The following is a 26,816-nucleotide window of genomic DNA, read 5'->3' as shown; positions in this document are numbered from 1 at the left end:
CCTGATTTTTGGAAATAGCAACCTCAAGGAGGCAAGGCACAGCAAACCAAACCAAGAGGTGTGAACAACTGAAACAAGATGTTCATCTTGCTTTCTTTTGATTCAGTAGCAACTTCATGTACAACTCTTATAAGAACATAAGCAGTGCCTCTGCTGGGTCAGACCAGAGGTCCATCATGCCCAGCAGTCCGCTCACATGGCGGCCCATCAGGTCCAGGACCTGTATAGTAATCCTCTAGCTATACCCTTCTATCCCCTTTTCCTTCAGAAAATTGTCTAATCCCTTCTTGAACCCCAATACCGTACTCTGTCCTATCACACCCTCTGGAAGCGCATTCCAGGTACTTTTCCGAATGCCCTCTCGTTCTTGTAGTTTTTGAAAGTTTGAAGAATCTGTCCCTCTCCACTTTCTCTATACCCTTCATCCTTTCCATCCCTCTCCTGAATTAGTTTTTTCTCTCCCAGCCAAGTCCCTCTCTCTCACAGTATTCGGAAATAGTAATCCCCCCTCTAAAGTTTCTGTTGCTCTGAGGTTAAGCATTAGGGGACAATTGTATAAAATGGCGCCTCTAGGAGCCTATTCTACAAAGGAGCATTTTGAAACTGAAAAATGGCTTCCTACGAGTGTTTGTCTGAAATATTCCACAGCACAGGGCACGCAGGCTTTTTGTATTGACAAATCTCCAATTGACAAATGGAAACAGTAAGAAATCAGGTTAATATCTTGTTTCAAAATGCCTTCAACACTTTTGCCTTTTAAGTGGGTTTCCTGCGAGTTCAGTTAAAGAGGGATGGCCTGTTCTGTTTTACAGAATTTTGATTTATGACATTTTAAATCAGAGAAGGAAAGTTGTTGGGTTTTTGTTTTTTTTTCATTTCTCATTCCTAGTAGCTCACAGCAGTGCATGAAAAGGGACAATTTTGCAAGTTTCTAAAGAAAGTAGGGGCTGTAATGGTGGTTGTCTCTTCTTGGGCATTGTAGTCCTGTGCTTTTGTGTCCAGAGAGTTCTAATTAAAAAGTGGAGGCCTCTTGTGTTCTGCACCTGGTGAAAGAGACCCAAGTACTCTTTAATTACATCCTTGATAATAAAACAAGCTTTTGGTGAGTGTGAAACTGCTGAAATGCAGAGCTATTCAAATAGAGATGGGGCTGCAGGACTCCACAGCACAGTGATTAAAAAAAAAATCAGCAAGTATTCAGGTGCAGTCAGGCAGAAAGACATGGGAATGGGAGTGAAGGAGTAAAGAGTTACAAAGTGAGACAAACCAGAATGGCAGAGTGCTTGCAATTCTTTGCCCATGAAAATCTTTCTGTCCCCTGCTGCAGTTCCAACCCACCCCACCCCCCTCTTCCTCATACACACACCCAGTAGCATACCTTTTCAACTTTTCAGCCTTAGGAAGGAGGAGCACTTCTTTTCCTTTTTAATGAAGCCATGGAATAATAGAATATTTACATACAAATATTAAATGAGCTACAGTTTGAAAAATACCATCCAGCATTCATTTCCTTTCTTACTGAGAAAAATACAGGAGGGTATACTTTGCACCAACCTAGGATTCTAGTAATTGTCCCTCATTAAGTAGGAGAGCATACCTTCTCAACCTGTACATATAAGGTATCTGGCATGCATGGAGAAAATTATTCCACATTAGGCTTTTGGGTCTAGAAGCTATCTCCCATGCACTTCATGTTCAAGGGTTGGCTTGCAGGGAAGTTCCTATTCATTCTGATAACTGGAAACCTAGTTGCAATGTTACATTACATTAGTGACTTCTATTCCGCCTATACCTTGCAGTTCAAGGCGGATTACAAAAGAATTGATTGGACATTTCCAGTGACGTTACAATATATATATATATTTTTTTTTTTTTTTTTTTTTTTTTTGTTACAAAAGAGGTAAGATGGCTGGATAATTTCCAGAAGAACTTGCAATTGGATAGTAAGGTGACTGGACATTTCTAGGTGATATTACAAATAGGTTACAGTTAGGTTACAAATAAGATTACATTACATTTCAGGGATCTGTATTCTTGGTTGGTATTTTGAGGAGGAGGAGATTACCTAGGTGGAGGCTTTGGGAGGGGAATTAACCTGGGAGGAGGGGGAAGGGGGGAGGGTTAAGATATCTGGATACATTTTTTGAAAAGCAGAGTTTTGATTTCTTTTCGAAATGTTTTGAGGTCGCCCGTTCCATCAGCAGATTGGAGATGGAATGGTTACGTTTCGTTGCTTGCGTCGCAAGAAGATTGTCAAACATCTTCTTGTGCTGAGTGCCCTTGAGCGGAGGGAAGGCAAAAAGAGTCAGGGTTCTTCTTTATCTTGTGGTGAGGATCTGATTTAGGCGGTTGTTTAGGTAGGAGGGGGCAGAGCCGTTTAAAGCTTTGAATAATAGACAGTAGAATTTGAATTGAATTTGTGCTTGTATTGGTAGCCAGTGAGAGTCTAGGAAGGCAGTGGTGATGTGATCATATTTTCTCAGAGAGTAGATCAGTCTGAGAGCGGTGTTTTGAATAGTCTGAAGTTGTTTTATCATGTTGGCAGGACAAGGTAGATAGAGGGAATTGCAATAGCCCAGTAGACCTAAGACTAGGGATTGGACAATTAGCCTGAATTGCTCTGGGTCGAAGAATTTTCTTATTTTACGTAGATTTCTCATAATTAAAAAAGCTTTCTGGGATGTCTTATTGATTTGGGACTGCATTGTGCAGCATCTGTCTATTGTTACTCCTAGAAGTTTAAGTTCGGACTGTATTGGGTATTTGGTGTTCTTAATTTCCAGTTCTGTAATGGTGGGGGTTTTGGCCTTTTCAAGCAGAACAAATTTTGTTTTATCTGTTGATGTTGATGTTCTGCATCAACAGACTGTGTGGTTCTGGCCTTTAGCTGTTATACTCACATCTTAGTTGGATATTGTGATCTTTCCTACTGTAAATGTGTCTGCCATGATGCACAACACACAATGTCCAATCTTTTGTTCCAGGCAGCTAACTAATCAAAGTTTATCACCTAGTATGTTCTTCATATCATGGATGCAAGAGCTCCTTTATACGTCTGCCTTCCTCTTGTGATGTAGGTCATCTAGAATAATATAGAACTTGGTGCTGTCCTAATAGTACCATGTTGGCCTCAGCAGATTTGTTTCCTGTAGTTCACCTTGCTCAAAATGGTCCCACACATCTTCTTGGGAACCCCTCTCATAAAACATACAGGATATTTCATGCATCCCAACTTAAGATCCATCTTATTCACAGGCCCTCTCATGGCCTCAAAGACAGTCCACAAGTCAATAGTTTCAAATGGTCTTAATAAGCTGCCTTATTCTTTTAAAAAATATTTTTTTTAATTTGAAATATAACAAGCAGTATGCTTGTCCAGAAAAAAGCAAAGTCAAAAGTACAATCTTATATGTAGCAAGAAACAAATCTAGGAAATATATTAACTTCTCATTAGATCACCATAAGTGGGAGAAATAGAAAAAAACAAACAAACAATGAGTAGAAAGTGTGTCATGTTAGGAAAACTTGTATGAAAAATCTTGCACTATAACTATGGCAAAGTGTAACATGTAACCCATATATTAGTATTAGACCCCTAATATGTGTCAAGTTAGGATAATAATGTTTATCGTAAACTTGTACGGAAATTATGGCAAATCCAGTGCAAATCGTAATCTGTTAAATCTTGTTAATAAGTGGAATATCATGCATAGGCATTGCAAAAATTTCAATCAAATCTATGGGGACAATGGGATAGAAAATGAAATAAAGAAATGTGACTTCCAGTCGTATGTGCCGTCATATGTACCTTACTCTCTAATCGTGTGGTTAAGGATAATGCAACGTTTAAGAGAGGGGTTTTTGGATTTTTTTTAGAGATCAAATGAATTTTCGTAATAGAATATGTATGCATGTTTAAGTTTTATTTACTTTCTTTTTGAAGAAATTCACTCAAGGAAATGTACAGCTGATATAACTTGGACATCAGTAGTTAGAACCTAAGCACAGTACTGGGTAGAGCTTTGGATTCTTGCCCAGAAATAGCTAAGAAGAAAAAAAAAATTAAATTGAATCAGGTTGAGCAGACTGGATGGACCATTCGGGTCTTTATCTGCCGTCATCTACTATGTTATGGACAATAAATAAATAATTACTCAAAGATTCCAAAGAGAATGCTCAAAAATAAATAATGATAGTAAAATATTCAAATAATAGTGTACTTTATAGCATGAAATGCTACTTACTATGTTAATGTATGTGTGTAATACTATTGACAAGCTCTTTATTCTGATTTTTTTTTTTTTAATAAGATTGATCAGACTGAAAGGCATTTGTCATTCATAATTATTTTCACTATTTCAAATGGTTGTCTTGTTTTTAATAAGACAAAAGTAAAGGAAAGAGTCAAATCTGAGGAAAAGGCAGACAAAGCTGATTAACAGCTTCGGTCTACAGTGTCTGACCACTTGAGATGGGAAATGTGGCACAGTCAAAGAGAAGCTCCTTTGTATGCTGTTCTCAAACGTTTTTCCTTCATCCTTAAAGAGAGAACTTGGGACTGTGAAATTGACTGTGAGCTTTTTTTTTTTGTTGTTGTCTCCCCAGGGAACTAGATCACAACGAGATCTCGGGCACAATAGAAGATACTAGTGCAGCGTTTACGGGCCTAGACAGTCTGACCAAGCTGTGAGTATCCTAGCTTTTGAAGTCTTGTCAAGTTGCTTACTAGGAGGAATGGTTTCACTACAGCCTTTGTTCTTGTGCTGTGACTGAGAAATGCTTATATTCTGCACATCTTTCACAGAGCAGGGGAAAATTTTAAGAATAATGTAGACAAAAAGTCTGGAACTGTTTAAATAGCCTTATGTAGAAGTCTGTGTTGGGTATAATTCAATAAACTAGTTAGCATAAAGAATGTAAAGCTCAATGTCACAAAAATTTTTCATCTAGTTTTCTAAAAGATTTCATTAGTAGATACGATAGTGTCAGAAATACGCACATTAAAACAGCACATAGAAGAAACATAAAAGAAGTATGACAAATGTCAGTAGGGTACAAATGATACATCATAGTAAGCAGCATGGAAAAACATTCATATAACACAGATATAGATTTGATATCCGCACAATACAAATGAAACACCTTAATAGGCAACATATGGCTGCAGGTGACACCTAGGGTTTGGGGGGGTTTTGGTGGATGCACATGTTCCACCTGGGTCCTCCTCTCTGGTTCACTAGCCCACCTCCCAGACCACTTAAGCGACCTCTATGCAACTCTACTAAGCTTTCCAATGCAAGGTGCTGATGTTCTGGAGGCAGATATGTACGTTTGTATTCCGATTTGTATGGCAGGGGGGGTCAGTGGGGAGTGTTTGTGGTGGTCTGCATTTTATCCCTGCAGTGGTTATCTGGTCACTTTGGATACCTTTTGGGCACTTATACCTGTTTTTAGATAGCCTAAGTCACAACGTTTAAGTTCCGTCTAAGCAGTCTCGTTAGACTTTCGATTATCATTGCAGGATGACTAAGTCTAGGTCGGCCCACCTCCCGCTCTAACCACTCCTTGAAAAATGCCCCTTTTCACTCTGGGCGCACAGCTGAAGTGAAAAGGTCTAATAAGCTGCTTTTAGATATATCTAAAACCCATTTCGATTATCGGCACTAGGATGACCTGTTTTTTGATCATCCAAGTGCCAATTTAGGCAAGTTTTTAGACCTATTTCATTTTGATTATAAGCCCCATAGAGTATATGCAGACATTTACACCAGGTGTACATGTATGCAACTCCAGCTACATGCCACAGGGATTGGTTCTGGAGTCTAATTTATAGATTCACATAGATGCCAGTGTTGAATTTATAAAATAGAAGTCTTTTTGGACTTCTCACATAGACGTGCTGCTATTAAATTACCCCCTACAGGTGTTTTATGGTATCTGCAGTGCAGTCAGTTGGCAATGGTCGGTGTTTTGTTTGCTTAGGTATTTTTTAAATGCTGACTGTTACCAGCTAGATTTAGCTTCTGTTATTCAGTGGCAGGCTATATCCAAGCACAGGCTTTGAATATTTGGGGCTACATGAAAAGACCCTGGCTGCTGGAGCTTATGTGATTTCCAGCTGAATATTGGTCTGGACCGGCAAAATTTGTAGCCCCTAATCCTTCCCTCTTCTTCCCCCCTTCCCCCAGGGTACAGCTCACTCACTCCTGGTCCTACCGGCTATCCATGGTGGTCCAGTGGAGTTGTTTGGGGGCAAGAGCCTGTTCCTTGTGGCTAATTGCCAGATACCATATGGGCTGGTTCTGGAGTCTGTGGGTATAGTCAATACTTGTACCATTGGTGTTTAGCTTGAGATCTTTCTGTATCCATAATAAGCCTGAGCTAGAAATCCTTGTTTAGGTGCTTTATGTAAGCCCAACAGCTCATGTTGCAAAGCTGTGCATCTGTCTGTCAACAACAACCACTAAATGGATTTGTCTGAAACTGGGCACAGATGATCTAGAAAATAAATCTTGACAGCTTTGGGTTGCTGCTTTGTGCTGTTGTGTCATGCTTCTATTCTCCTCTTTCAAGGAAGTGTCTAGGCTTGATAAACCAGTGATGCTAGCCATAAGTAGAAAGTGGCTCTGAACAGGCTAGCATGCAAAACATGAAGGGCAACTTCAGAGACAACCTTTAGATGAATTAGTAATTACTTCAGCTCTTCAGAGCTTGTCTTAAAAGCTGCTCTTCTTTGATCTAGAGTGGATTAGCCTCTGAAATGATTTAAGGAAGTGTGTGTTATTTGCATGTAAGAAAGTTGTTTAAATTTGAGGTGGAGGGGCAAGAACAGCCAGTCCACTCTGAATAATAGATGAACCCCTTGCAAAGGAAGTTAAGCATAAAAGGCATTGCTGAAGAGAATAAGGAATCGCTAATCATCCAAGCTGTGATTTATTTTTTTATGGGGGGGGGGTGCATCTTCAGCAGGTGAGGTTTAGATACAACAGAGGAAACTATATGCTTCTTGTGCAGTTATATCTCAAAAGTCCTGGATTTCAAACGTACAGACTTTAGTAGCATGGAAGAGTACCTGAAGAAAGATGCATTAGGTAAGAGTAGACAGAGAATGACTGGGACAAATTTTTCCCCTTCACCACGGGAACTAATTTTCCCATCCCATCCCCGCAAGTTCTTTTCGTGTCCCTGCCCCATTGCTGCAAGCTCCATCCTCATCTGCACAAGCCTCAAACAATCTTAAATGTTCAAGGCTTGTGCAGTTAAGGCAGAGCTTACAGGAATGGGACAGGGACAGTGTCCATGGAAGCGTGCATGGATTGAAAACATGATCTCTACATGATCTTATGTGGTTTCAAAAGATTCCCATGAATGCGTCCCCCAATGTGACTAAAATTGCTCATATTGTTGAAATACATTGAGCACTTTTTTAGACAGGTTGAGGAAAGAAAGTTTCAAGCCCCCAATTTACCCAGGCAGACCCCAGTTAACTATACAATTGGCTTTGAAAACATTGCTTTTGAGTTCCCTCCTGTTACTGTGCAGGAAGTGTGAAGATCAGCCACATAAATGTCACCAAGGTATTTGTTTTCTTATTTTAGCGAGTGAAGAAAAGGTCAGAATTGAACTGTGCCACTCTGATAGTATGAGCTTTCTTCATGACCAGTGCCCAAAGAGTACTGGTTGTACTAATGTTTCTGAGCAAGTTAACGCAGTATCCATTTTTCAGTGTCCCATTTCAGCTTGTCATCACTATTTCAGTAAAGAAAAAGCATTTCATTTCAGTAAGACCCAGTATGTGTTATTCCATTGCATATTCACACTGTCCTGTTGTGGACACCTTTTCAGTCACTGCCTAGCTCATCATTCTTTCTTTTCCTTTTTCTGCCTGCTTGACACTGGATGGTTGGAACTACAGTACTCTGTTTGGAAACAAGATAAAGTCAGTGGCCAAGAAAGCATTCTCAGGCTTGGAGGCCCTGGAGCACCTGTGAGTATCCCAGCATGCTTTGCAGTCAGAAGGGGAATGCCAAAAGTGACTGCTTCAGAGGTCTGCTAGCAATTTAATAGCGTTTCTGTAAACTGAGAAGCAAATCCATTTGTGGAGGACAGCTGCTTCCTTCCCATTAGAAGTCCACTTCAACTCTGGCCTCTTATTTTTTTTAAGTGCTGGGAACAAAGTTACAGAACATATGGCTAATTTATGAACACATTTTTTGATTGTTATGTGAGCAAAGCTGGAAATTGCATATTCCCTGGTTTTGCATGTTGCCTTAAATGTTTTCATCAAGAAAGGGAAATAAACAGGGTTGCCTAAGTCTGGTCCTCAAGATCTATGGTTTTCAGGATATCCACAATGAATATGCATGAGAGAGATTTGCCTGCACTGCCTTCTTGATATGCAAATCTCTCTCTCATGCATATTCATTGTGGATATCCTGAAAACCTGGCCTGCCAGTAGGTCTCAAGGACCAGACTTAGGCAGCACTGGTTTATATAATGTAGGCCGGGGGTAGGCAACCATTGTCCTTGAGGGCCATAACTCATTTGGGCTTTCAAGATTTCCACAATGAGTATGCATGAGATTTGATTTGCATATACTTTCATTGCATGCAAATGGATCTCATGCATATTCCTTTTGAAAATCTGGAAAACTGATTGAGTTGTGGCCTGAGGCTCAGATGAACAAAGATTTAATAGCTGGTTGTAGGAAGCAGCTTTGGCCAAAATTAGGCATTAATTACACTTATAGTCTCCCAAGACTGATGCCTCCTTTCTTGATTTTGCTGTTTTCTTTACAGATGAAATTATACTTAAGACATTTGTTTTGTATAGGGAAGATAGTACTGTACTGTTCTTAGTGCCCCTCTGAGGAAGATCGCTATTCTGTAGTTGTGTGATGTATTTGGCTGCTTTTATTGCTTGGATTCACTTTAATGCATTATTATTGCCTAGTGAAAATAAATCTGTGATAATCAAGACTGTAGGAGTGTCATTCTCACATATTGTCAGGTTTGCTGATTTGTTTAGTGAGATCAACACAAGAAAACACTTTCAAAGTTCATTTTGTTCTCACTGTGCAGAAAATATTTAAAAATTTCTCTATAAAAGAAACTAAGTATAAAGGGGAACATCTGTTATACCACACATTGTCAAAATCTTGCAGCATGGTATAATGCAACTTAATTTTAAAAAGTTTAAAACATTTACATACCATCTATCTTACACTGGTTAAAGAAATCTTCCTTTCTGTTCATTTGATTTGATAAATTTGAACATTTCCTTTTTAGGAACCTCGGGGAGAATGCAATACGGTCTGTGCAATTTGATGCCTTTGGAGCAATGAAGAATCTGAAGCAGCTGTAAGTCACTGCAATAAAACATAAAAATGTGCTTATACTGAATTGGAAACCTTTTATGGAATATCTGCCTAGATGTACTGAAATTGGTTTTTTTATACCTTTGAATGGCCAGAAACTAACATTACTCTTCCCTTCCCCATCTCATTCCTCTTGCTAGAGTATCTTTTTAAGCAGGTGTCATGGTTATATTCAGTAAAGGGTGAAACCGGAGCCCTCTCGAGCCTCTGTTAGTTGGCTGCATATACTGTATAGTGTTAGCACATCCAGGTCTTGATCAGATCAGTGGAAACTTCCCCCGCCCCCCTCCAAAGGATTTACTGATTTGATTTGATTTCAGATTTCATTACATTAGATATTTCTGTACCTCCAGGACCATCCACTCACATTTCATATACTTTCTTGTTTTGTGTTTAGTAGGGCTGTACATTTATTGTGATTAATGTGTTTATAACTTAATTGCGTTACATATTTTTAACATGAGTTTTTTTTAACATGGAAAAGATTTTCAAGTGTTTTATTGAAATTATAATGGATGTATTTCTGTGCACTTGTATGATTTAAAATGAATAAAGAATAAAAACAAAAACATGAGTTAACTGGTGCTCCCCCATTCAATTTCTGGAGACTTTGGTACATTTGCTGAGGGGGAATCACTACTGCAGCTTTGTAAAAGCTTTATTTTTTAGCAGGGTTGCACATGCTAAATTTCTTACAAGATTTTTTTACATTTTACATTTGGGTCATATAATAATTGTGTGATTAAAACATTTTAATCAACATAAAACCCTAGTGTTTAATCTTTTATTTAACAAGATTACTACATACTTAAGTCCCAGGGGATAAGTTAATTAACTTGAGCAACTGAAACTGCTTCTTAAGATCAGATTTAAGGCAGTGATTTCACATTATGGAGCTGAACTTGCAAACACTGCTTTGCAAGGCAAATAACATAGTTGTAGGTACATGGGTCAAAGAGCTTACAATTTCTGCATGTGTTAAAGAAAATTAATTGACTTCTTTGGTAATACATTAAGGGCTCCTTTTATGAAGGTGCGCTAGCATTTTTAATGCACGCACTGGATTAGCGCGCACTAGCCGAAAAACTACCGCTTGCTCAAGAGGAGGAAGTAGCGGCTAGCGCGCGTGGCATTTTAGCGTGCGTTAAGACCCTAACGCGCCTTTGTAAAAAGAGCCCTAAGTTAATGCTAGAGTGGAATTCTGGTTTTGAGCTCTGATCACTGGGCCAGGGATAGTCAACTGGTCCTAGAGGTAGTCAGCTGATCTGGTTTTCAGGATATGTGAAATATGCAAGGTTTTCCAAGCTTTTAGACCAATGAGATGGTTATGGTTATACAGTTGATGGATATTTCTTTAAGGAAACGGTGGTGGATGCATGAAACAGTCTCTCATTAGAGGTGGAGGAAACATATTACCGGTATCTGAATTCAAGAAATCATGGGACAAGAATATAGGATCTCTAAGGGAGAGGAAAGGATAGTAGATGGGCAGACTGAATAGACTGCATGGTCTTTATCTGCCATTAGTTTCTATGTTGTATGACTGATTGTTATGGATAGATCTGTTTTGTGACTTTTGAGAACCAAGATTATCCATTATTGCTTTAAACTTCATTGCAAGCTTTGTTGCTGGAGCTATTTTAACAGTGTGTGTATTGCAGTGTGTATTTTAAAGCCAATTTTACAGGTCTCCATGGCCCTACCAAAAATGCAACATTGGTGCCAAACTCATGGCCTTGGCTTACTGCCTACTGGATTGAGGATAAACTGTGCTGATGCAGGGAGAATGCAAAATATAATATCATTGAACTCTTGAACAACATTTCCTGGATCCTGTAGCAGTGTGCCACGTCATCTGTTAATATTCATGTAAAAATTGCAAGTGGCCTAGTGTTTAGAATATATTTTTAAAAAACTGTTTCAATTCTGTTCTTTCCATAACACTCATCAGAACCTTGAGCGACTTGCTTTGTGCTAGATTAGGAAAGATCTCCCCTCCCCCCAATTTGGGGGTAATTTTATAGAGTTTTTTTTAGTGTTTAATCCTGCTTTGCATGCAGAAAAAGGCTTTTGTAAAAATGCATGACACACAAAAATTGTGCCCACTTTTATGTGATCTGTGCAGAGGCATTCCTGAGAATGTAGTTCAGGTGACGTGAAGGCAGAGTTGCGGTGTAGTCAATGTGTAGACCACATACAAAAGTGTACACCTGTTTCAGAGCAGGTATGTATCTGCCTGCTAAGATTTATGTGCTATTCAGGCTGGCTCTGGGATCCTATTTTATGAAGACACATAGGCACCTGTGTAGCCTTTATAATTTAGGCTTGAAATTGACACTGCGGGGGAAGGCCAGGAGAGTCGGGGCAGAAGCAGGGCAGAGAGCAGGAGAGTCAGGGAAGAAGCAGGGCGGAGATTGGGGCAGAGAGCAGGAAAGTCGGAGAAGAGAGCAGGAGATGCAGTTGGAAACAACGTGAGCGACTGGTCCCCAGCAGTCGCTTGTTTGTTGATTGGTCAGCCCACTCGGTGTTCCAAACTTTTGTTAGTGAATCGCTGCCTACCTACTTTAGATGCTGTTTCCCCTCATTTGCATGCGCGGATCGGATTGGATTGGAGGATGATCGGCCACGAGATTAGTGAATTGGGTTGGAGGGAAATTGGATCGCTAAGTGGTTGGGACTTGATTGGTGGGCTTAGTGAATCTAGCCCATAAGTAGCAATTTAGCTTGGTAAGCTGACTTGGCTGAGAATAGCCCTTTGCCCAGCTAAAAGTATATGTAGACTTTCATAGCAGGTCTTCCCATGGGCGTGTTTAGGTAAGAGAAGCTAGAGAGCACACACATGGCATTTTCAAAAGTGCAAAATCTGTTTTACAGTACTCCCTCTTGGCTACCCACATAAATAGAGACGTTGCTCTGGAGCTTTGAGAACATATACCGTATTTTCGCGGATATAACGCGCGCGTTATACGTGATTTTACGTACCGCGCATACCCCTCGCGCGTTATATGCCTGAGCGCGGTATACAAAAGTTTTTAAACATAGTTCCCACCCCGCCCGACGCCCGATTCACCCCCCCAGCAGGACCGCTCGCACCCCCACCCCGAACGACCGCTCGCACGCGCTCCCACCCGCACCCGCATCCACGATCGGAGCAAGAGGGAGCCCAAGCCCTCTTGCCCGGCCGACTCCCCGACGTCCGATACATCCCCCCCCCGGCAGGACCACTCGCACCCTCACCCCGAAGGACCGCCGACTCCCCAACAATATCGGGCCAGGAGGGAGCCCAAACCCTCCTGGCCACGGCGACCCTCTAACCCCACCCCGCACTACATTACGGGCAGGAGGGATCCCAGGCCCACCTGCCCTCGACGCAAACCCCCCCCCCTCCAACGACCGTCCCCCCCCCAAGAACCTCCGACCGACCCGCGACCCCCCTGGCCGACCCCCCCACCCCCCTTCCCCGTACCTTTGGAAGTTGGCCGGACAGACGGGAGCCAAACCCGCCTGTCCGGCAGGCAGCCAACGAAGGAATGAGGCCGGATTGGCCCATCCGTCCTAAAGCTCCGCCTACTGGTGGGGCCTAAGGCGCGTGGGCCAATCAGAATAGGCCCTGGAGCCTTAGGTCCCACCTGGGGGCGCGGCCTGAGGCACATGGGCCAAACCCGACCATGTGTCTCAGGCCGCGCCCCCAGGTGGGACCTAAGGCTCCAGGGCCTATTCTGATTGGCCCACGCGCCTTAGGCCCCACCAGTAGGCGGAGCTTTAGGACGGATGGGCCAATCCGGCCTCATTCCTTCGTTGGCTGCCTGCCGGACAGGCGGGTTTGGCTCCCGTCTGTCCGGCCAACTTCCAAAGGTACGGGGAAGGGGGGTGGGGGGGTCGGCCAGGGGGGTCGCGGGTCGGTCGGAGGTTCTTGGGGGGGGGCGGTCGTTGGAGGGAGGGGGGTTTGCGTCGAGGGCAGGAGGGCCTGGGATCCCTCCTGCCCGTAATGTAGTGCGGGGTGGGGTTAGGGGGTCGCCGTGGCCAGGAGGGTTTGGGCTCCCTTCTGGCCCAACTACACAAAGTACGGGGAAGGCGGGTGGGGGTGTCGTGGGGGTCGGCCAGGGGGGTCGCGGGTCGGCTGGGGGACGGGCGGAGGTTCTTGGGGGGGGGGCGGTCGTTGGGGGGAGGGGGTTTGCGTCGAGGGCAGGAGGGCCTGGGATCCCTCCTGCCCGTAATGTAGTGCGGGGTGGGGTTAGGGGGTCGCCGTGGCCAGGAGGATTTGGGCTCCCTCCTGGCCCAATATTGTCGGGGAGTCGGCGGTCCTTCGGGGTGGGGGTGCGAGTGGTCCTGCCGAGGGGGGAGAAGAATCGGACGTCGAGGGGGGGCATCAGGCTTTCAGGATGGGGACAGGACTTCAAGGGGGGACAGGCAGATCTTCAAGGGGGACAGGCAGACCTTCAAGGGGGGACAGGCAGACCTTCAAGGGGGGACAGGACTTCAAGGGGGACAGGCACGGAGAGGCGGGGCAGTGCACCGAAAGTCAGGGCGGGTGAACGGTGAGTCGGGGCAACCAGAGGAGAGTCGGGGCAGTGCACCGAAAGTCAGGGTGAGTCGGGGCAACCAGATGAGAGTCGGGGAGGGCGAAAGAGAGTCGGGGTGGCCAGAGGAGAGTCGGGGAGAGCGAAAGGAGAGTCGGGGTGGCCAGAGGAGAGTCGGGCAGCATGCGCGTTATATGCCTGAGCGCGGTATAGAAAAGTTTTTGTACATATCATCGTGATTTCTGCGCGCTATACCCCTGTGCGCGTTTTACAATGGTGCGCGTTATATCCGCGAAAATACGGTACTTTGTAGCTGAGAACTAGGAAAGCCAGAGTTTACATTCCACTTATGCTTAGGCAAGTCACTTAACCCACTCTTAACCGCATAAACAGGACTGTCTTTGTGGTTCACCTTAAGTTCAAAATTCAGCACTTAACTGCATAAGTTTTAACTGACTATATATGCCCGGATATTTGATACTGATGCCCAGACATGGCCCAGCATTGAATATCTGGGGTTAAAGCCGGCAACAACCAAAAAACACTGGCTGCCATTGGCTGAATATTTACACTTCCTGAAAATTGGACCTGTAGATTGTAAGCCCAGGGGAAGTGGGAGTCAGGCAAATATTTAGCACAGTAGTTCCCAACCCTGTCCTGGAGGACCACCAGCCAGTCAGGTTTTCAGGATAGCCCTGATGAATATGCATGGAGCAGATTTGCATGCCTGTCACCTCCATTATATGCAAATCTCTCTCATGCATATTCATTAGGGCTATCCTGAAAACCTGACTGGCTGGTGGTCCTCCAGGAAAGGGTTGGGAACTACTGATCTAGCATGCCTGCATATACCTCATCGTAAACTAAACACAAATAAATAAATATGCTCATCTGGGAAACTGGAGGAAGACAGCTGGATAGACTTGGTCTTATTAGCTATTATTCACCGTTATTATGTTCCCTTTTGTATTCACAACCCTGCAGAATTTGAGCCGCAGCTAATGGCTCCATTGCATCATCAGTTCCGAGAGCCTGACTAGTCAGCACAAGATTTTCATTAAATTTCAGTACCAGAATCTCATAACTCTTGTTTTTGTTTTTTTTTAATGCCAAGGTTTCCTAATCACTTCTAGGGCCTATTTGTTTTTCTTCGACTTTCAAGAGTTTGCAATAAACCAGAGATGAGCAACCATGGTACTCGAGGGTCTCAACCCAGTCAGGTTTTAAGATTTCCACAATGAATATGCTCGAGAGTGATTTGCATGTTCTGCTTACATAGATCTCATGCATATTCATTGTGGAAGTCTTGACAACCCAACTGAGTTGTGGCCCTTGAAAAACCTGTAGTCTGTAGGCAGCCATTCCATAGACAGGCTGAGATTCTGCTGAAGTCAAAGAGAGAGGCCATAAAATGCCACTTTGATACATCTATGTCCCAACAGCATCCTGCTGCACTTCTAACATGGAAACTCCAGCTGTTAGTTCTGATGTCTAATCTAAGAACATAAGCAATGCCTCCGCTGGGTCAGACCTGAGGTCCATCATGCCCAGCAGTCCGCTCACGCGGCGGCCCAACAGGTCCAGGACCTGTGCAGTAATCCTCTATCTATACCCCTCTATCCCCTTTTTCAGCAGGAAATTGTCCAATCCTTTCTTGAACTCCAGTACCGTACTTTGCCCTATTACACCCTCTGGAAGCGCATTCCAGGTGTCCACCACACGTTGGGTAAAGAAGAACTTCCTAGTATTCGTTTTGAATCTGTCCCCTTTCAACTTTTCCGAATGCCCTCTTGTTCTCTTATTTTTTGAAAGTTTGAAGAATCTGTCCCTCTCTACTCTCTCTATGCCCTTCATGATCTTGTAAGTCTCTATCATATCCCCTCTAAGTCTCCTCTTCTCCAGGGAAAAGAGTCCCAGTTTCTCCAATCTCTCAGCATATGAAAGGTTTTCCATACCTTTTATCAGACGTGTCGCTCTCCTCTGAACCCTCTCGAGTAACGCCATATCCTTCTTAAGGTATGGTGACCAATATTGGACGCAGTACTCCAGATGCGGATGCACCATCGCCCGATACAACGGCAGGATAACTTCTTTTGTTCTGGTAGTAATACCCTTCTTGATTATACCTAGCATTTTATTTGCTCTCTTAGCGGCCACTGCGCACTGTGCCGTTGGCTTCATTGTCATGTCCACCATTACCCCCAAGTCCCTTTCTTGGGGGTAATGTATAACTTACAGAGGGGAATATTGACAGAACAGCATGCACCCACAACAGACTTTGGGGACCTTTAACCAGAAACATTTCCTGTGATTAGAAATGTTTTTAGGAATTCTCAGCTATTTATTGCAGCGAGCACTTTAGCTTCTTTTGTGGTAGATAATGCTTGATCTAAGGATTCATGGGTATTTTAAAATCTACCTCTGCTATTAAAGCTGAGCACTTCTCTTTGATCAACTATGATTGCAATATAATAGATTTATTTATGGCTCCCAAATGCTTGTGGGCAGACAAGACCAACCTGGCAATTTTTCAGTCTGTCATGAGCTTTATTGTGTATAAATAACTTAGGGCCTTTTACTGAAGCTTAGCATGCTAAGAAGCCCAGTTTATGCCCATGGATGGCTTAGCATATAGGGCTAGATTCTCGAAACAGCACCATAGTCAGTGGCCGCTTACAAAAGTGGCACTGATCGTGTGTCAATCACACAATGGCGCCATTTGGAGAATCGCACCTAAGTGAAAGGTAGGCGCTGGAAATGTTGGTCAGGGTTTTAAAGACCTACATTTTCGGCACCTATGCTTGATGAGAATCATGTCTGCAGAGCCGCCTAATGGGGCCTAAGATCACTTCTGGCGTTAACCACGCCTACAGTGGTCTGAAGCACCACATGTGCCTTCTTGGTCAGGACATTGGTACTGTTCTTGGGCACCTCCTTTTTTTAATTATTGCACCCATTGAACCAATTAAAGCATCTTTTTGTCATGATTAAATGCAATTTTTTTATTAATTATACACCACTTAGTGTTGGGAGGGGGGAGGGTTTCTATTGGAGGGTTTATGATCTTACAATTAATAATGGGCTTAGAGGGAGGGTTGCTTTTATGTTTATAAAGTATACTGATAAGATGTTCAAGTGGTCTATTTAATATTGTTAATATGAATTTTGTACACTTGATGAAAGCTTAAAAATGAATAAAGAATTTAAAAAAAAAACAACCCAATTAGGTGGCAGGTCATTATTAGAATCAAGGCCTTAGTTTCCACTAGCTTCATTAGTGCATCCTAAGCTTTAGTAACATGGTCCCTTATTAAAGCAGATTGGTATTTTTACTGTAGAAAGTGAGCGCTCCTTTTGGTCTGCCTGACAGCAATAAGACCACCACATATTAGCGACAGTAAAATGTTTAGTGATAAAGCCCCAGAAGTACCAAGAAACCAACTGCTGTTGAAGTGGCTGCTTTCCCTTTTTAATTTTTATAATTTTGCAGACCTGTTCCAGTTAACATTGTAATTCTACGTGTTGTGGCTTTATAGTGTTCACATTTCTGATATGATTAAAAGTAGTTTCTGAAAATTTGTATTCTGTAAGTGGGTAATCCTGCATTGTGGTTGGCCATGGTATAGTCTTGCAATGCCAAAGTACACACACACACACAATAAAGAATTTACTGTAAATGAACAGTAGATTGGAGTTTTGGAAATCACTGTTTTTTAAGTCTTTCTATTTTTTTTTCCCATATAGAACAGTGTATGTTAAATTTGTTGCAGGCTTGAAGTGCCTATACTGTTACTGCTGTTATGTATGTAGTACTATTATCCTATAGTGACACTGGCAGCCCAGTTTAATCTTTTCTGATACCGTTGTCATCTGCAAGCAATCTCCTCTGGGCATGATTGCATGGTTCACTTGTAATACTACTGCTGTGAATTTCCTTATCTTAAAGGCCACAAAGCTATGTTGTGGCTTTACCTCATTCAGATCATGTATGAGCTCCCCAGTCAGCCATATTCAGAATGCATGTGGAATCCTTCATGTTCATTTATAATTTCTTTTTGACCCATCAGCTCACCACTCCTTTGGATTTCCAGTGCCATGAGCTCATGGGCATAACTGCCTGGTGTTTTCTTTCCATCCTGGGGCATTCCTTTTTGGCTGAGAAGCATAGGGGCTCATTTTCAAAGCACTTAGACTTACAAAGCTCAATAAGTTACTATGGAACTTTGTAAGTCTAAGTGCTTTGAAAATTTGCCTCCTATGCTCTACAAAATCACATACAAAGGAGCTTTGACAGGAGGTGTTGCTGTTGTATGACAGTTGAGATTCCTTCTTGGCTCATGTATGCCCAGCTCCAGTCCGCTACCAAGTTTATTTTCATTTGATATACTCTCCTTCAGTGAAGTCATCTAGCTGGTTTACATACAAAATGTGGCATCTTTCTTTGTAAAGCACAAAAGGAACTACAATATTATAGGAGAGAGAAATTGAAAGAATATAGACCCTTGTGTGAACTTGAGAAGTAGAAACTTAGGTAGAAGGTTGAATCCTTAACATTCTGCTAATCAACACACAGCACTGATGTGGTGCCTGCAGACCAATGTACAAATTAGAACTTTCCACACATAACAATATTTTAAATTCAGTTGGACCATCTGAAAATGGGCACAGTAATTAACCTCATTACTGGCTTTACATCAACTCCTCAGATGTCTATTTAAAAAAAAAAAAATAAATGGCCCCAAAGAGAGTTAATGTGAAGCTGGTAATAAAGTTAGTTACTGAGCCCTTTGTCTGATGGTCCAACTGAATTTAAGATATTGTTATATGTGGAAAGTTCTAATTTATGTATTGTCTTTATATTTCCTCTTGAATAATTTAGTTTACCACACTGGATTGTTGGTGCCCACAGGGCAGCCATGTTTACCATTCTTAAATATCTAATCTTGTTCTTTGGGAACAAATTTTCAGTAATATCATTTTGACAAATTATGAGAGATTGTTGAAGGAATGAAATGACCTCCCTCTAGCATAATTTCTAACCTGTTTAAAAAAAGCCTTTTTTAAATTCTTTCAGCCATATTAGCAGTGACAGCTTCCTGTGTGATTGTATGTTGAAGTGGCTGCCCGAGTGGCTAAATGCGAGAGGACTGACGACAACTGTGGTAGCCACCTGTGCCCATCCAGTGTCGTTGAAGAACAAAAGCATTTTCACAGTAGCGTCGGAAAGTTTTGTGTGTGGTAAGATTTATTTATTTTTCCCTGTGTTCTAGTAGATGATGGCAGATAAAGACCCGAATGATAGAAGTACTAGAAGTACCCGAAAGCTCCATGATAGAAGTACTAGATTCTACTTTTTGAATCCCGTAACAGGACGGGACATCCACGAAGAAAAAGGAGAAGGCCGGGAACGTACCGACGTCCCGCGGCCACGGATTCCGGGAGCCCCCGGAGTCCGATGAAAACGAAAGACTTTTTTTTTTTTTTTTTTTTTTTTTGAGGAGAAACGAAAGGAAAGAAACAGCACCGCGAACTAATTCGAAGGAAAACAAACTAAACGCGGCAGCTAGAAGGCAAAAACACTGGAGCTCAGATCCACAGGGCTTTCTTGCTCCGCGGAAAAATTTGAACTGAGGACCACGAGGTGGGATGCGCCCTCTAGTGGGCGAGAAGGCACGCACATGCGTGGTGCAGTGTGCAAACTTGAAACTTTAATCAAGTTTGCTTGAAAAGCTGTCCGCGCCGGGGCTCCGTAGATGACGTCACCCACATGTGAGAATATCATGCCTGCTTGTCCTGGGATAAAGCACAGTTACTTACCGTAACAGGTGTTATCCAGGGACAGCAGGCATATATTCTCACAACCCGCCCGCCTCCCCGGGGATGGCTTCCTTGCTAGTTATGGAACTGAGGACCACGAGGTGGGATGCGCCCTCTAGTGGGCGAGAAGGCACGCACATGCGTGGTGCAGTGTGCAAACTTGAAACTTTAATCAAGTTTGCTTGAAAAGCTGTCCGCGCCGGGGCTCCGTAGATGACGTCACCCACATGTGAGAATATATGCCTGCTGTCCCTGGATAACACCTGTTACGGTAAGTAACTGTGCTCTATAGTCCATTCAGGACACAGGGATAAGACATTATCCCAGGACAAGCAGGCAGCATATTCTTGACTGATGGGTGACGGCACCGACGGAGCCCCGGTACGGACACTTTTAGAGTGATTGCACTCTAAGAACTTGGAAAGTTCTAGAGACCGCACCGCGCATGCGCGAGTGCCTTCCCGCCCGACCCCGACGCGCGGTCCCTCAGTTTCTTAGTTTCCGCGGAGCTAAGAAGTCGCATTTTCAACGGCTGTTGAAATATTTTTTCATTCGCCTTCCCGCTCGCGTAAACTTTTTCGGGTTCTTTTTGCCCTTCCGTTTTTCTTTCTTTTAAAAAAAAAAAAAAAAAATTTCTCTTGTTTTTGTCAAGTTTCTTTATTTGACCCGGCGGGGCCTACTGCCATCATCGAGGCCTCGGCCTTCGATTTGGCAGAAGCCGTTTTTACGTTCATGCCCCCCCAGCCCGGGTTCAAGAAGTGCCAGCGGTGTGCACGGCCTATTTCCCTTACAGACCCGCACAACTGGTGCCTTCAGTGTCTGGGTCCGGAACATCAGGCCTCTACCTGCACCCGCTGTGCCACTTTGAAAAAGCGGACTCTCAAAAATCGAGAGATACAGCAGAGACTGCTTTTCGGCACCGACATGTCCGACCCCGCGTCTTCGGCGCCGGTCTCGGTACCTGTCTCGTCGGCACCCACCTCATCGACGCCACGCGATACCGCGTCGGCGTCGCAGCATGCAGGTAAGCCGGCTAAGAAGCCTTCCCCGCTGGAACGTCCTCCGGTCTCCATTGCAGAGAGTCCAATCCTGCCGACCGTGAGGCGCCAGCGGAAGCGCTCCGCCCCTATTGAGGTGAGTCCCTCGACATCGGGCTCCTCATCTCCGGGGCGTCGAGCGGCACCGCAGGTACCGCAGAAGAAAAAAGCGGTACCGGTGCCCTCCCTTGATGATCGCATTGCGGCCATCTTGCAGGTACAGCTGAAGGAACAGCTCAAACAACTCCTTCCAGCTCTCCTGACACCGAGCCCTCCGGTATCGGTCCCAACTGAGCATCCGGTACCGATCGTGGAACAGCCAGTATTGTCACCATCCACTCCTTCGGTACCGGTACACTTGACCTCATCGGCATCGATGCCTGTCCTCGCACCGGAGCCTAGGTCTCATCACCAATCGGTACAGACATCGGCTCCGGTGCGACCGATAACATCGCCCGGTACCGCGTCGGTGAGGTCGGGTAAGTCGGTACAGAAATCCCGACACCGAGAACCATCCACCCCTGAGTCTCGGGACCGTGGTCCCCATGTTCGAGACCCTGATCTGTGGGGCGACTCTGAAGAACCTCTTCAGTCAGAAGGGGAGTGTTCATCAGAGGAGGACGAGCCTGTTCTGCAGGATATTTCCTCCAAACCTGATTCCACCTCTTTCTCTTCTTTTTTAAGAGATATGTGTGAATCTCTTTCCATTCCATTGGAGGCTGAGTCTAAAAAGTCCAAAGCTTTCTTGGACGCTCTTGATTTTGACCAGCCTCCAAAGGAATTCTTGAAACTCCCTTTACATGACATCCTGAGGGAGACCTTTTACAAGAATCTGGAGACTCCTCTTACCATCCCGGGAGCCCCTCGCAAATTGGATTCCCTTTATAAAGTAATCCCTATTCCTGGTTTTGATAAACCACAGCTCTCTCATGAGTCTCTTCTTGTAGAATCCACCCTCAAGAAGTCCTTAGGAGCTAGTGTCTATGCTTCTGTCCCTCCTGGCAGAGAGGGTAAAGCCATGGACAAATTTGGTAAGCGACTTTACCAGAATGCGATGCTTGCTAATCGTTCTGGTAACTATGCTTTTCATTTTTCATTTTATTTAAAGCATCTCCTTACCACCATGGCTTCCTTTGAGCAGTACCTTCCTGTGGGGAATCGTGAGGCTTTCCATCAGTGCTCTTCAGCTCTTTTCCAGCTTAGGAAATTCATGGTAAGGTCTATATACGACACCTTTGAGCTTACCTCCAGAGCAACAGCCATTTCTGTGGCCATGCGCCGCTTGGCTTGGCTCAGAGTCTCTGAGCTTGATGTTAATCATCAAGACCGGTTGGCTAATGCCCCATGTTTAGGGGATGAGCTGTTCGGAGATTCTATGGACTCAACGACCCAGAAGCTCTCGGCTCATGAAACCCGCTGGGATACCCTTCTTAAGACCAAGAAGAAACCTCCACCTTCACGGCCATTCAGACAGCAAACGGCCTATCAGCGGCGTTTTGTGGCTCGCCCCTTGCAGCCTTCCACTCAGCAACCTAGGAGGCAGCGTCAACAGCAGCGGCAAACACCTAGACCTCAGCAGCAACAACCAGCTAAGCAGCCTCCTCCACAAAAATCGACTCAGCCCTTTTGACTTGATCCTAGAGGGCATAGCCAGCGTTCAACCATCTCCTCTCCTCCCTCAACCGATAGGAGGACGACTGTCTTTCTTTCTCAGCCGGTGGGAAGTTATCACTTCGGACCAGTGGGTCCTCAACATCATCCGCCACGGCTACTCTCTCAACTTTCACACCCTTCCGGGCCAAAGTCTACCAAAAGAGTCTGCTTTGCACACTCCTCAATCTGCCCTCCTTTGTCAGGAGGTTCAGTCCCTCCTACTTCTAAACGCCATAGAGGAAGTTCCTCTGGACCAAAGAGGGCAAGGATTCTACTCCCGGTATTTTCTAGTCCCCAAGAAAACAGGAGACCTCAGACCAATTCTAGATCTGCGAGATCTCAACAAATGTTTGGTCAAAGAAAAATTCAAGATGCTATCTCTAGCTACGCTTTATCCTCTCCTCGATCACAACGACTGGCTATGCTCTCTCGATCTCAAAGAGGCCTACACTCACATTCCAATTCATCCGGCCTCCAGACAGTACCTTCGCTTCATGATAAATCACTGTCATTACCAATACAGAGTGCTCCCCTTCGGTCTTGCCTCCTCTCCAAGAGTGTTCACAAAATGTCTGGTAGTGGTGGCAGCATTTCTACGCTCCCACCACCTTCAGGTTTTTCCCTACCTGGACGATTGGTTAATCAAGGCCATTTCATCTCAGACTGTTCTTCTGGCCACCAACCAGACCATCTTTTTTCTACAACTCCTGGGGTTCGAAATCAATATACCCAAGTCTCACCTTCTTCCTACGCGGAGACTTCAATTCATTGGAGCGGTACTGGACACGGTCCAGATGAGAGCCTTCTTGCCGGACAACCGTCTTCACAACCTCCAATCGCTCTGTCAGCAGGTGCTGTCCCAGCACTCCATTTCTGCAAAGCAGATGATGATTCTCTTGGGTCACATGGCCTCCACAGTTCATGTCACACCCCTGGCACGGCTTCACCTGCGCACTCCTCAATGGACCCTGGCTCTCCAGTGGTCTCAAGCGACAGACTCTTGCTCACGACACATATCTGTGACATCGTCTCTTCGTCAGTCTCTGCAATGGTGGTTGATATCCTCAAATCTCTCCAGGGGCCTTCTGTTCCATCTGCCTCCTCATCATCTGGTCATCACCACCGACGCCTCCCCTTATGCATGGGGAGCCCATCTGAACGAGTTCCAAACTCAGGGCCTTTGGACTCCTCAGGAAAAGAAGCATCACATCAATTTCCTGGAACTCAGGGCAATGTTCTATGCCCTCAAGGCCTTCCAACACCTTCTATTTCCTCAAGTCCTTCTAATTTGCACAGACAACCAGGTGGCTATGTACTACATCAACAAGCAAGGGGGAACGGGCTCTCGCCTCTTATGCCAGGAAGCCCAGAGAATCTGGTCTTGGGCATCCTCGCGCCGCTTATTCCTGAAAGCAATTTATATTCAAGGGGAACAGAACTACTTAGCGGACAAGCTCAGCAGAGTTCTCCAACCCCACGAATGGACTCTCGACCCATCGACTCTACAGTCCATATTTGCACAATGGGGCACTCCTCAGGTGGACCTTTTTGCAGCTCCTCACAATCATCAGTTGCCCCAATTCTGCTCCAGACTTTACTCTCCTCACCGTCTGGCAGCGGATGCATTTCTTCTGGATTGGTCCAATCTGTTCCTTTATGCTTTCCCTCCTCTGCCTCTCATGCTTCGGACCTTGTTCAAACTGAAGAGGGAACGAGCCACCATGATCCTGATTGCACCACGGTGGCCCAGACAGCATTGGTTCTCCCTTCTACTTCAACTCAGTTCCAGGGATCCATTTCTACTTCCACTGTTTCCATCTCTGCTTACGCAAGATCAGGAAACCCTCCTCCATCCCAACCTGCAATCTCTGCACCTGACAGCTTGGTATCTCTCGGGCTGACTTCAGCTGATTCTTTGTTATCTCAGCCTGTTCGCTCCATCCTGGACGCCTCCAGGAAACCAGCCACTCTACAATGTTACCATCAAAAGTGGACGAGGTTTTCTTCTTGGTGTCTCCTACATCATCATGACCCCAGGTCTCTTGCTGTGGAACCTCTATTGGATTATCTGCTTTCTCTGTCTACTTCTGGTCTCAAGTCTACTTCCATCAGAGTTCATCTCAGTGCCATTACGGCTTTTCATGAGCCAGTCCAGGGGAAACTCCTTTCAGCTCATCCCCTGGTCTCCAGATTCATGCGAGGTCTTTTCAATCTGAAACCACCTCTCAAAGCACCTCCGGTGATCTGGGATCTGAACGTGGTTCTCTCCGCCTTGATGAAGCCTCCATTTGAACCCTTGGCTACTGCCTCTTTCAAGTTTCTCACTTGGAAGGTACTTTTTCTTATTGCTCTCACCTCTGCCAGGAGGGTCAGTGAGCTACATGCACTAGTTTCTGATCCACCTTTCACTGTCTTTCATCACGACAAGGTGGTTCTACGTACACATCCAAAGTTTCTCCCTAAGGTTGTTTCTGAGTTCCATCTCAACCAATCTATTGTACTACCTGTTTTTTTCCCTAAACCTCACTCTCATTCCGGGGAACAGGCTCTTCATACTTTGGACTGTAAGCGGGCTTTAGCTTACTATTTAGACCGTACTAAGCCCCACAGATCATCTCCCCAACTTTTTCTGTCCTTTGACCCGAATAAATTGGGACGTCCTGTTTCTAAGCGCACACTATCTAATTGGCTTGCTGCGTGCATTTCATTCTGCTATGCTCAGTCCGGACTGACACTGGAAGGTTCTGTCACGGCACATAGAATTAGAGCTATGGCAGCATCTGTAGCTTTCCTCCGTTCCACGCCCATTGAGGAAATCTGCAAAGCTGCTACGTGGTCCTCAGTCCATACTTTTACATCTCATTATTGTCTGGATGCTTTCTCCAGACGGGATGGACATTTCGGCCAATCTGTTTTACAAAATTTGTTTTCCTAATGGCCAACCTTCCCTCCATCCCTCTTTTTGTTAGCTTGGAGGTCACCCATCAGTCAAGAATATGCTGCCTGCTTGTCCTGGGATAAAGCACAGTTACTTACCGTAACAGGTGTTATCCAGGGACAGCAGGCAGATATTCTTGCGTCCCACCCACCTCCCCGGGTTGGCTTCTTAGCTGGCTTATCTTAACTGAGGGACCGCGCGTCGGGGTCGGGCGGGAAGGCACTCGCGCATGCGCGGTGCGGTCTCTAGAACTTTCCAAGTTCTTAGAGTGCAATCACTCTAAAAGTGTCCGTACCGGGGCTCCGTCGGTGCCGTCACCCATCAGTCAAGAATATCTGCCTGCTGTCCCTGGATAACACCTGTTACGGTAAGTAACTGTGCTTTATCACTTATGTAAAGGTTGAGCAGTTGAGATATAATTTATGGGTTGAGATGGTATAATCTTATGATTTTTGCTGATGTAGGGGATCTTTGTGTTGTGCAAGTCATGAAATATGTATGTAATATTGTGAGCCGCCTTGGATAAAGGCGGATTAAAAATGTTTTAAATAAATAAATAGTTTAAAGAGCTTAGTTTGGCAATGGCTTCTGGGGGGAATTAGAATATGGTAGTGATTACTGTACTTCCTTTTTAATAAATGATATTGTGGCTATTAGATTCAAATTAGTTTATTTTGAAACAAGTCACACATAGCGTTTAAATATGAAAATCAGCTAAGAAAAGGAAGGGGGCATGTGGCTTATTTTTAAGAAATATTTGCAAGATAATCATGTTTATTTAACAGTTCTTATTGTCTGTAGTAATTTAAATGCAGAATTGATGTGCAAGGCTTTTAAAATTACTTCTTACATTAAATGTGGTAGGGAACCTAATATGTTTTGTCATTCATTTTGGGGCTGTTGGCAAATGTGGAGTTTTCGGTCCTTATAGTGTACTATTTGCAGTAACTTTTGGGGTAAACCTTGAGTACAGTAGAGCAACTGGTGCTGGATGTCCTGGGAGCTTTTCAGAGGGTATCTAAGGGAGGGATCATGCTGTGTCATAAGGTATGTCTCATGACTCAAAAATGCATATTACAGTCTTAGGTCTCTTTGCCACCCCCCCTCCAATTTTTCTGGTAGAGGCGTGCCCAAATTCATACTCTTATCACTTGGGAGGTGCAGACAGTAGAGGGCCACCCTCGATGTCGCAAACACGTTCTGCTTACCTGGCATGCTTACTTGGCTTCTTTAATTCCTAGTAGTCAAAGCCTTCTTTTGAATGTACTTTGATAATGGAGCTCTTATATAGAGCAGAGTCACCTTGCAGTGTTTAGTGTGGGGAGTGCTGGTTGGGGATCCAGAGGGGGGGGGGGGCGCGGAGATGAGATTTGAATACTGGGGACTATAAGAATCCAAGTCCCTGGGTGAATTGTAGTAGGCTGCCTTTATCTGCTCCCTTGCTGAGATTCTTGGGACGGAAGGGGTTAGAGGAT

At 44.3% G+C, this 26,816-nt stretch overlaps 1 protein-coding gene across 3 annotated transcripts in view; it reads left to right on the top strand.

Moving 5' to 3' along the window:
* Positions 1 to 26,816, top strand: part of LRIG1 (leucine rich repeats and immunoglobulin like domains 1) — a 169,331-nt gene that overhangs the window by 107,978 nt on the left and 34,537 nt on the right. For all 3 annotated transcript variants that reach the window (XM_033926092.1, XM_033926091.1, XM_033926090.1), the window contains exons 9-12: positions 4,606 to 4,686; positions 7,916 to 7,987; positions 9,288 to 9,359; positions 18,971 to 19,134. In XM_033926092.1, coding sequence (XP_033781983.1) covers positions 4,606 to 4,686; positions 7,916 to 7,987; positions 9,288 to 9,359; positions 18,971 to 19,134 — 389 coding nt within the window. The remainder of the gene's footprint in view (positions 1 to 4,605; positions 4,687 to 7,915; positions 7,988 to 9,287; positions 9,360 to 18,970; positions 19,135 to 26,816) is intronic.

The sequence above is a fragment of the Geotrypetes seraphini genome, chromosome 17 (assembly GCF_902459505.1).
Source record: "Geotrypetes seraphini chromosome 17, aGeoSer1.1, whole genome shotgun sequence".
In the NCBI taxonomy this organism is placed as follows: domain Eukaryota; kingdom Metazoa; phylum Chordata; class Amphibia; order Gymnophiona; family Dermophiidae; genus Geotrypetes; species Geotrypetes seraphini.
Note: the sequence above shows the minus strand (reverse complement) of the source record. Positions and strands in the feature narration are given on the sequence as shown.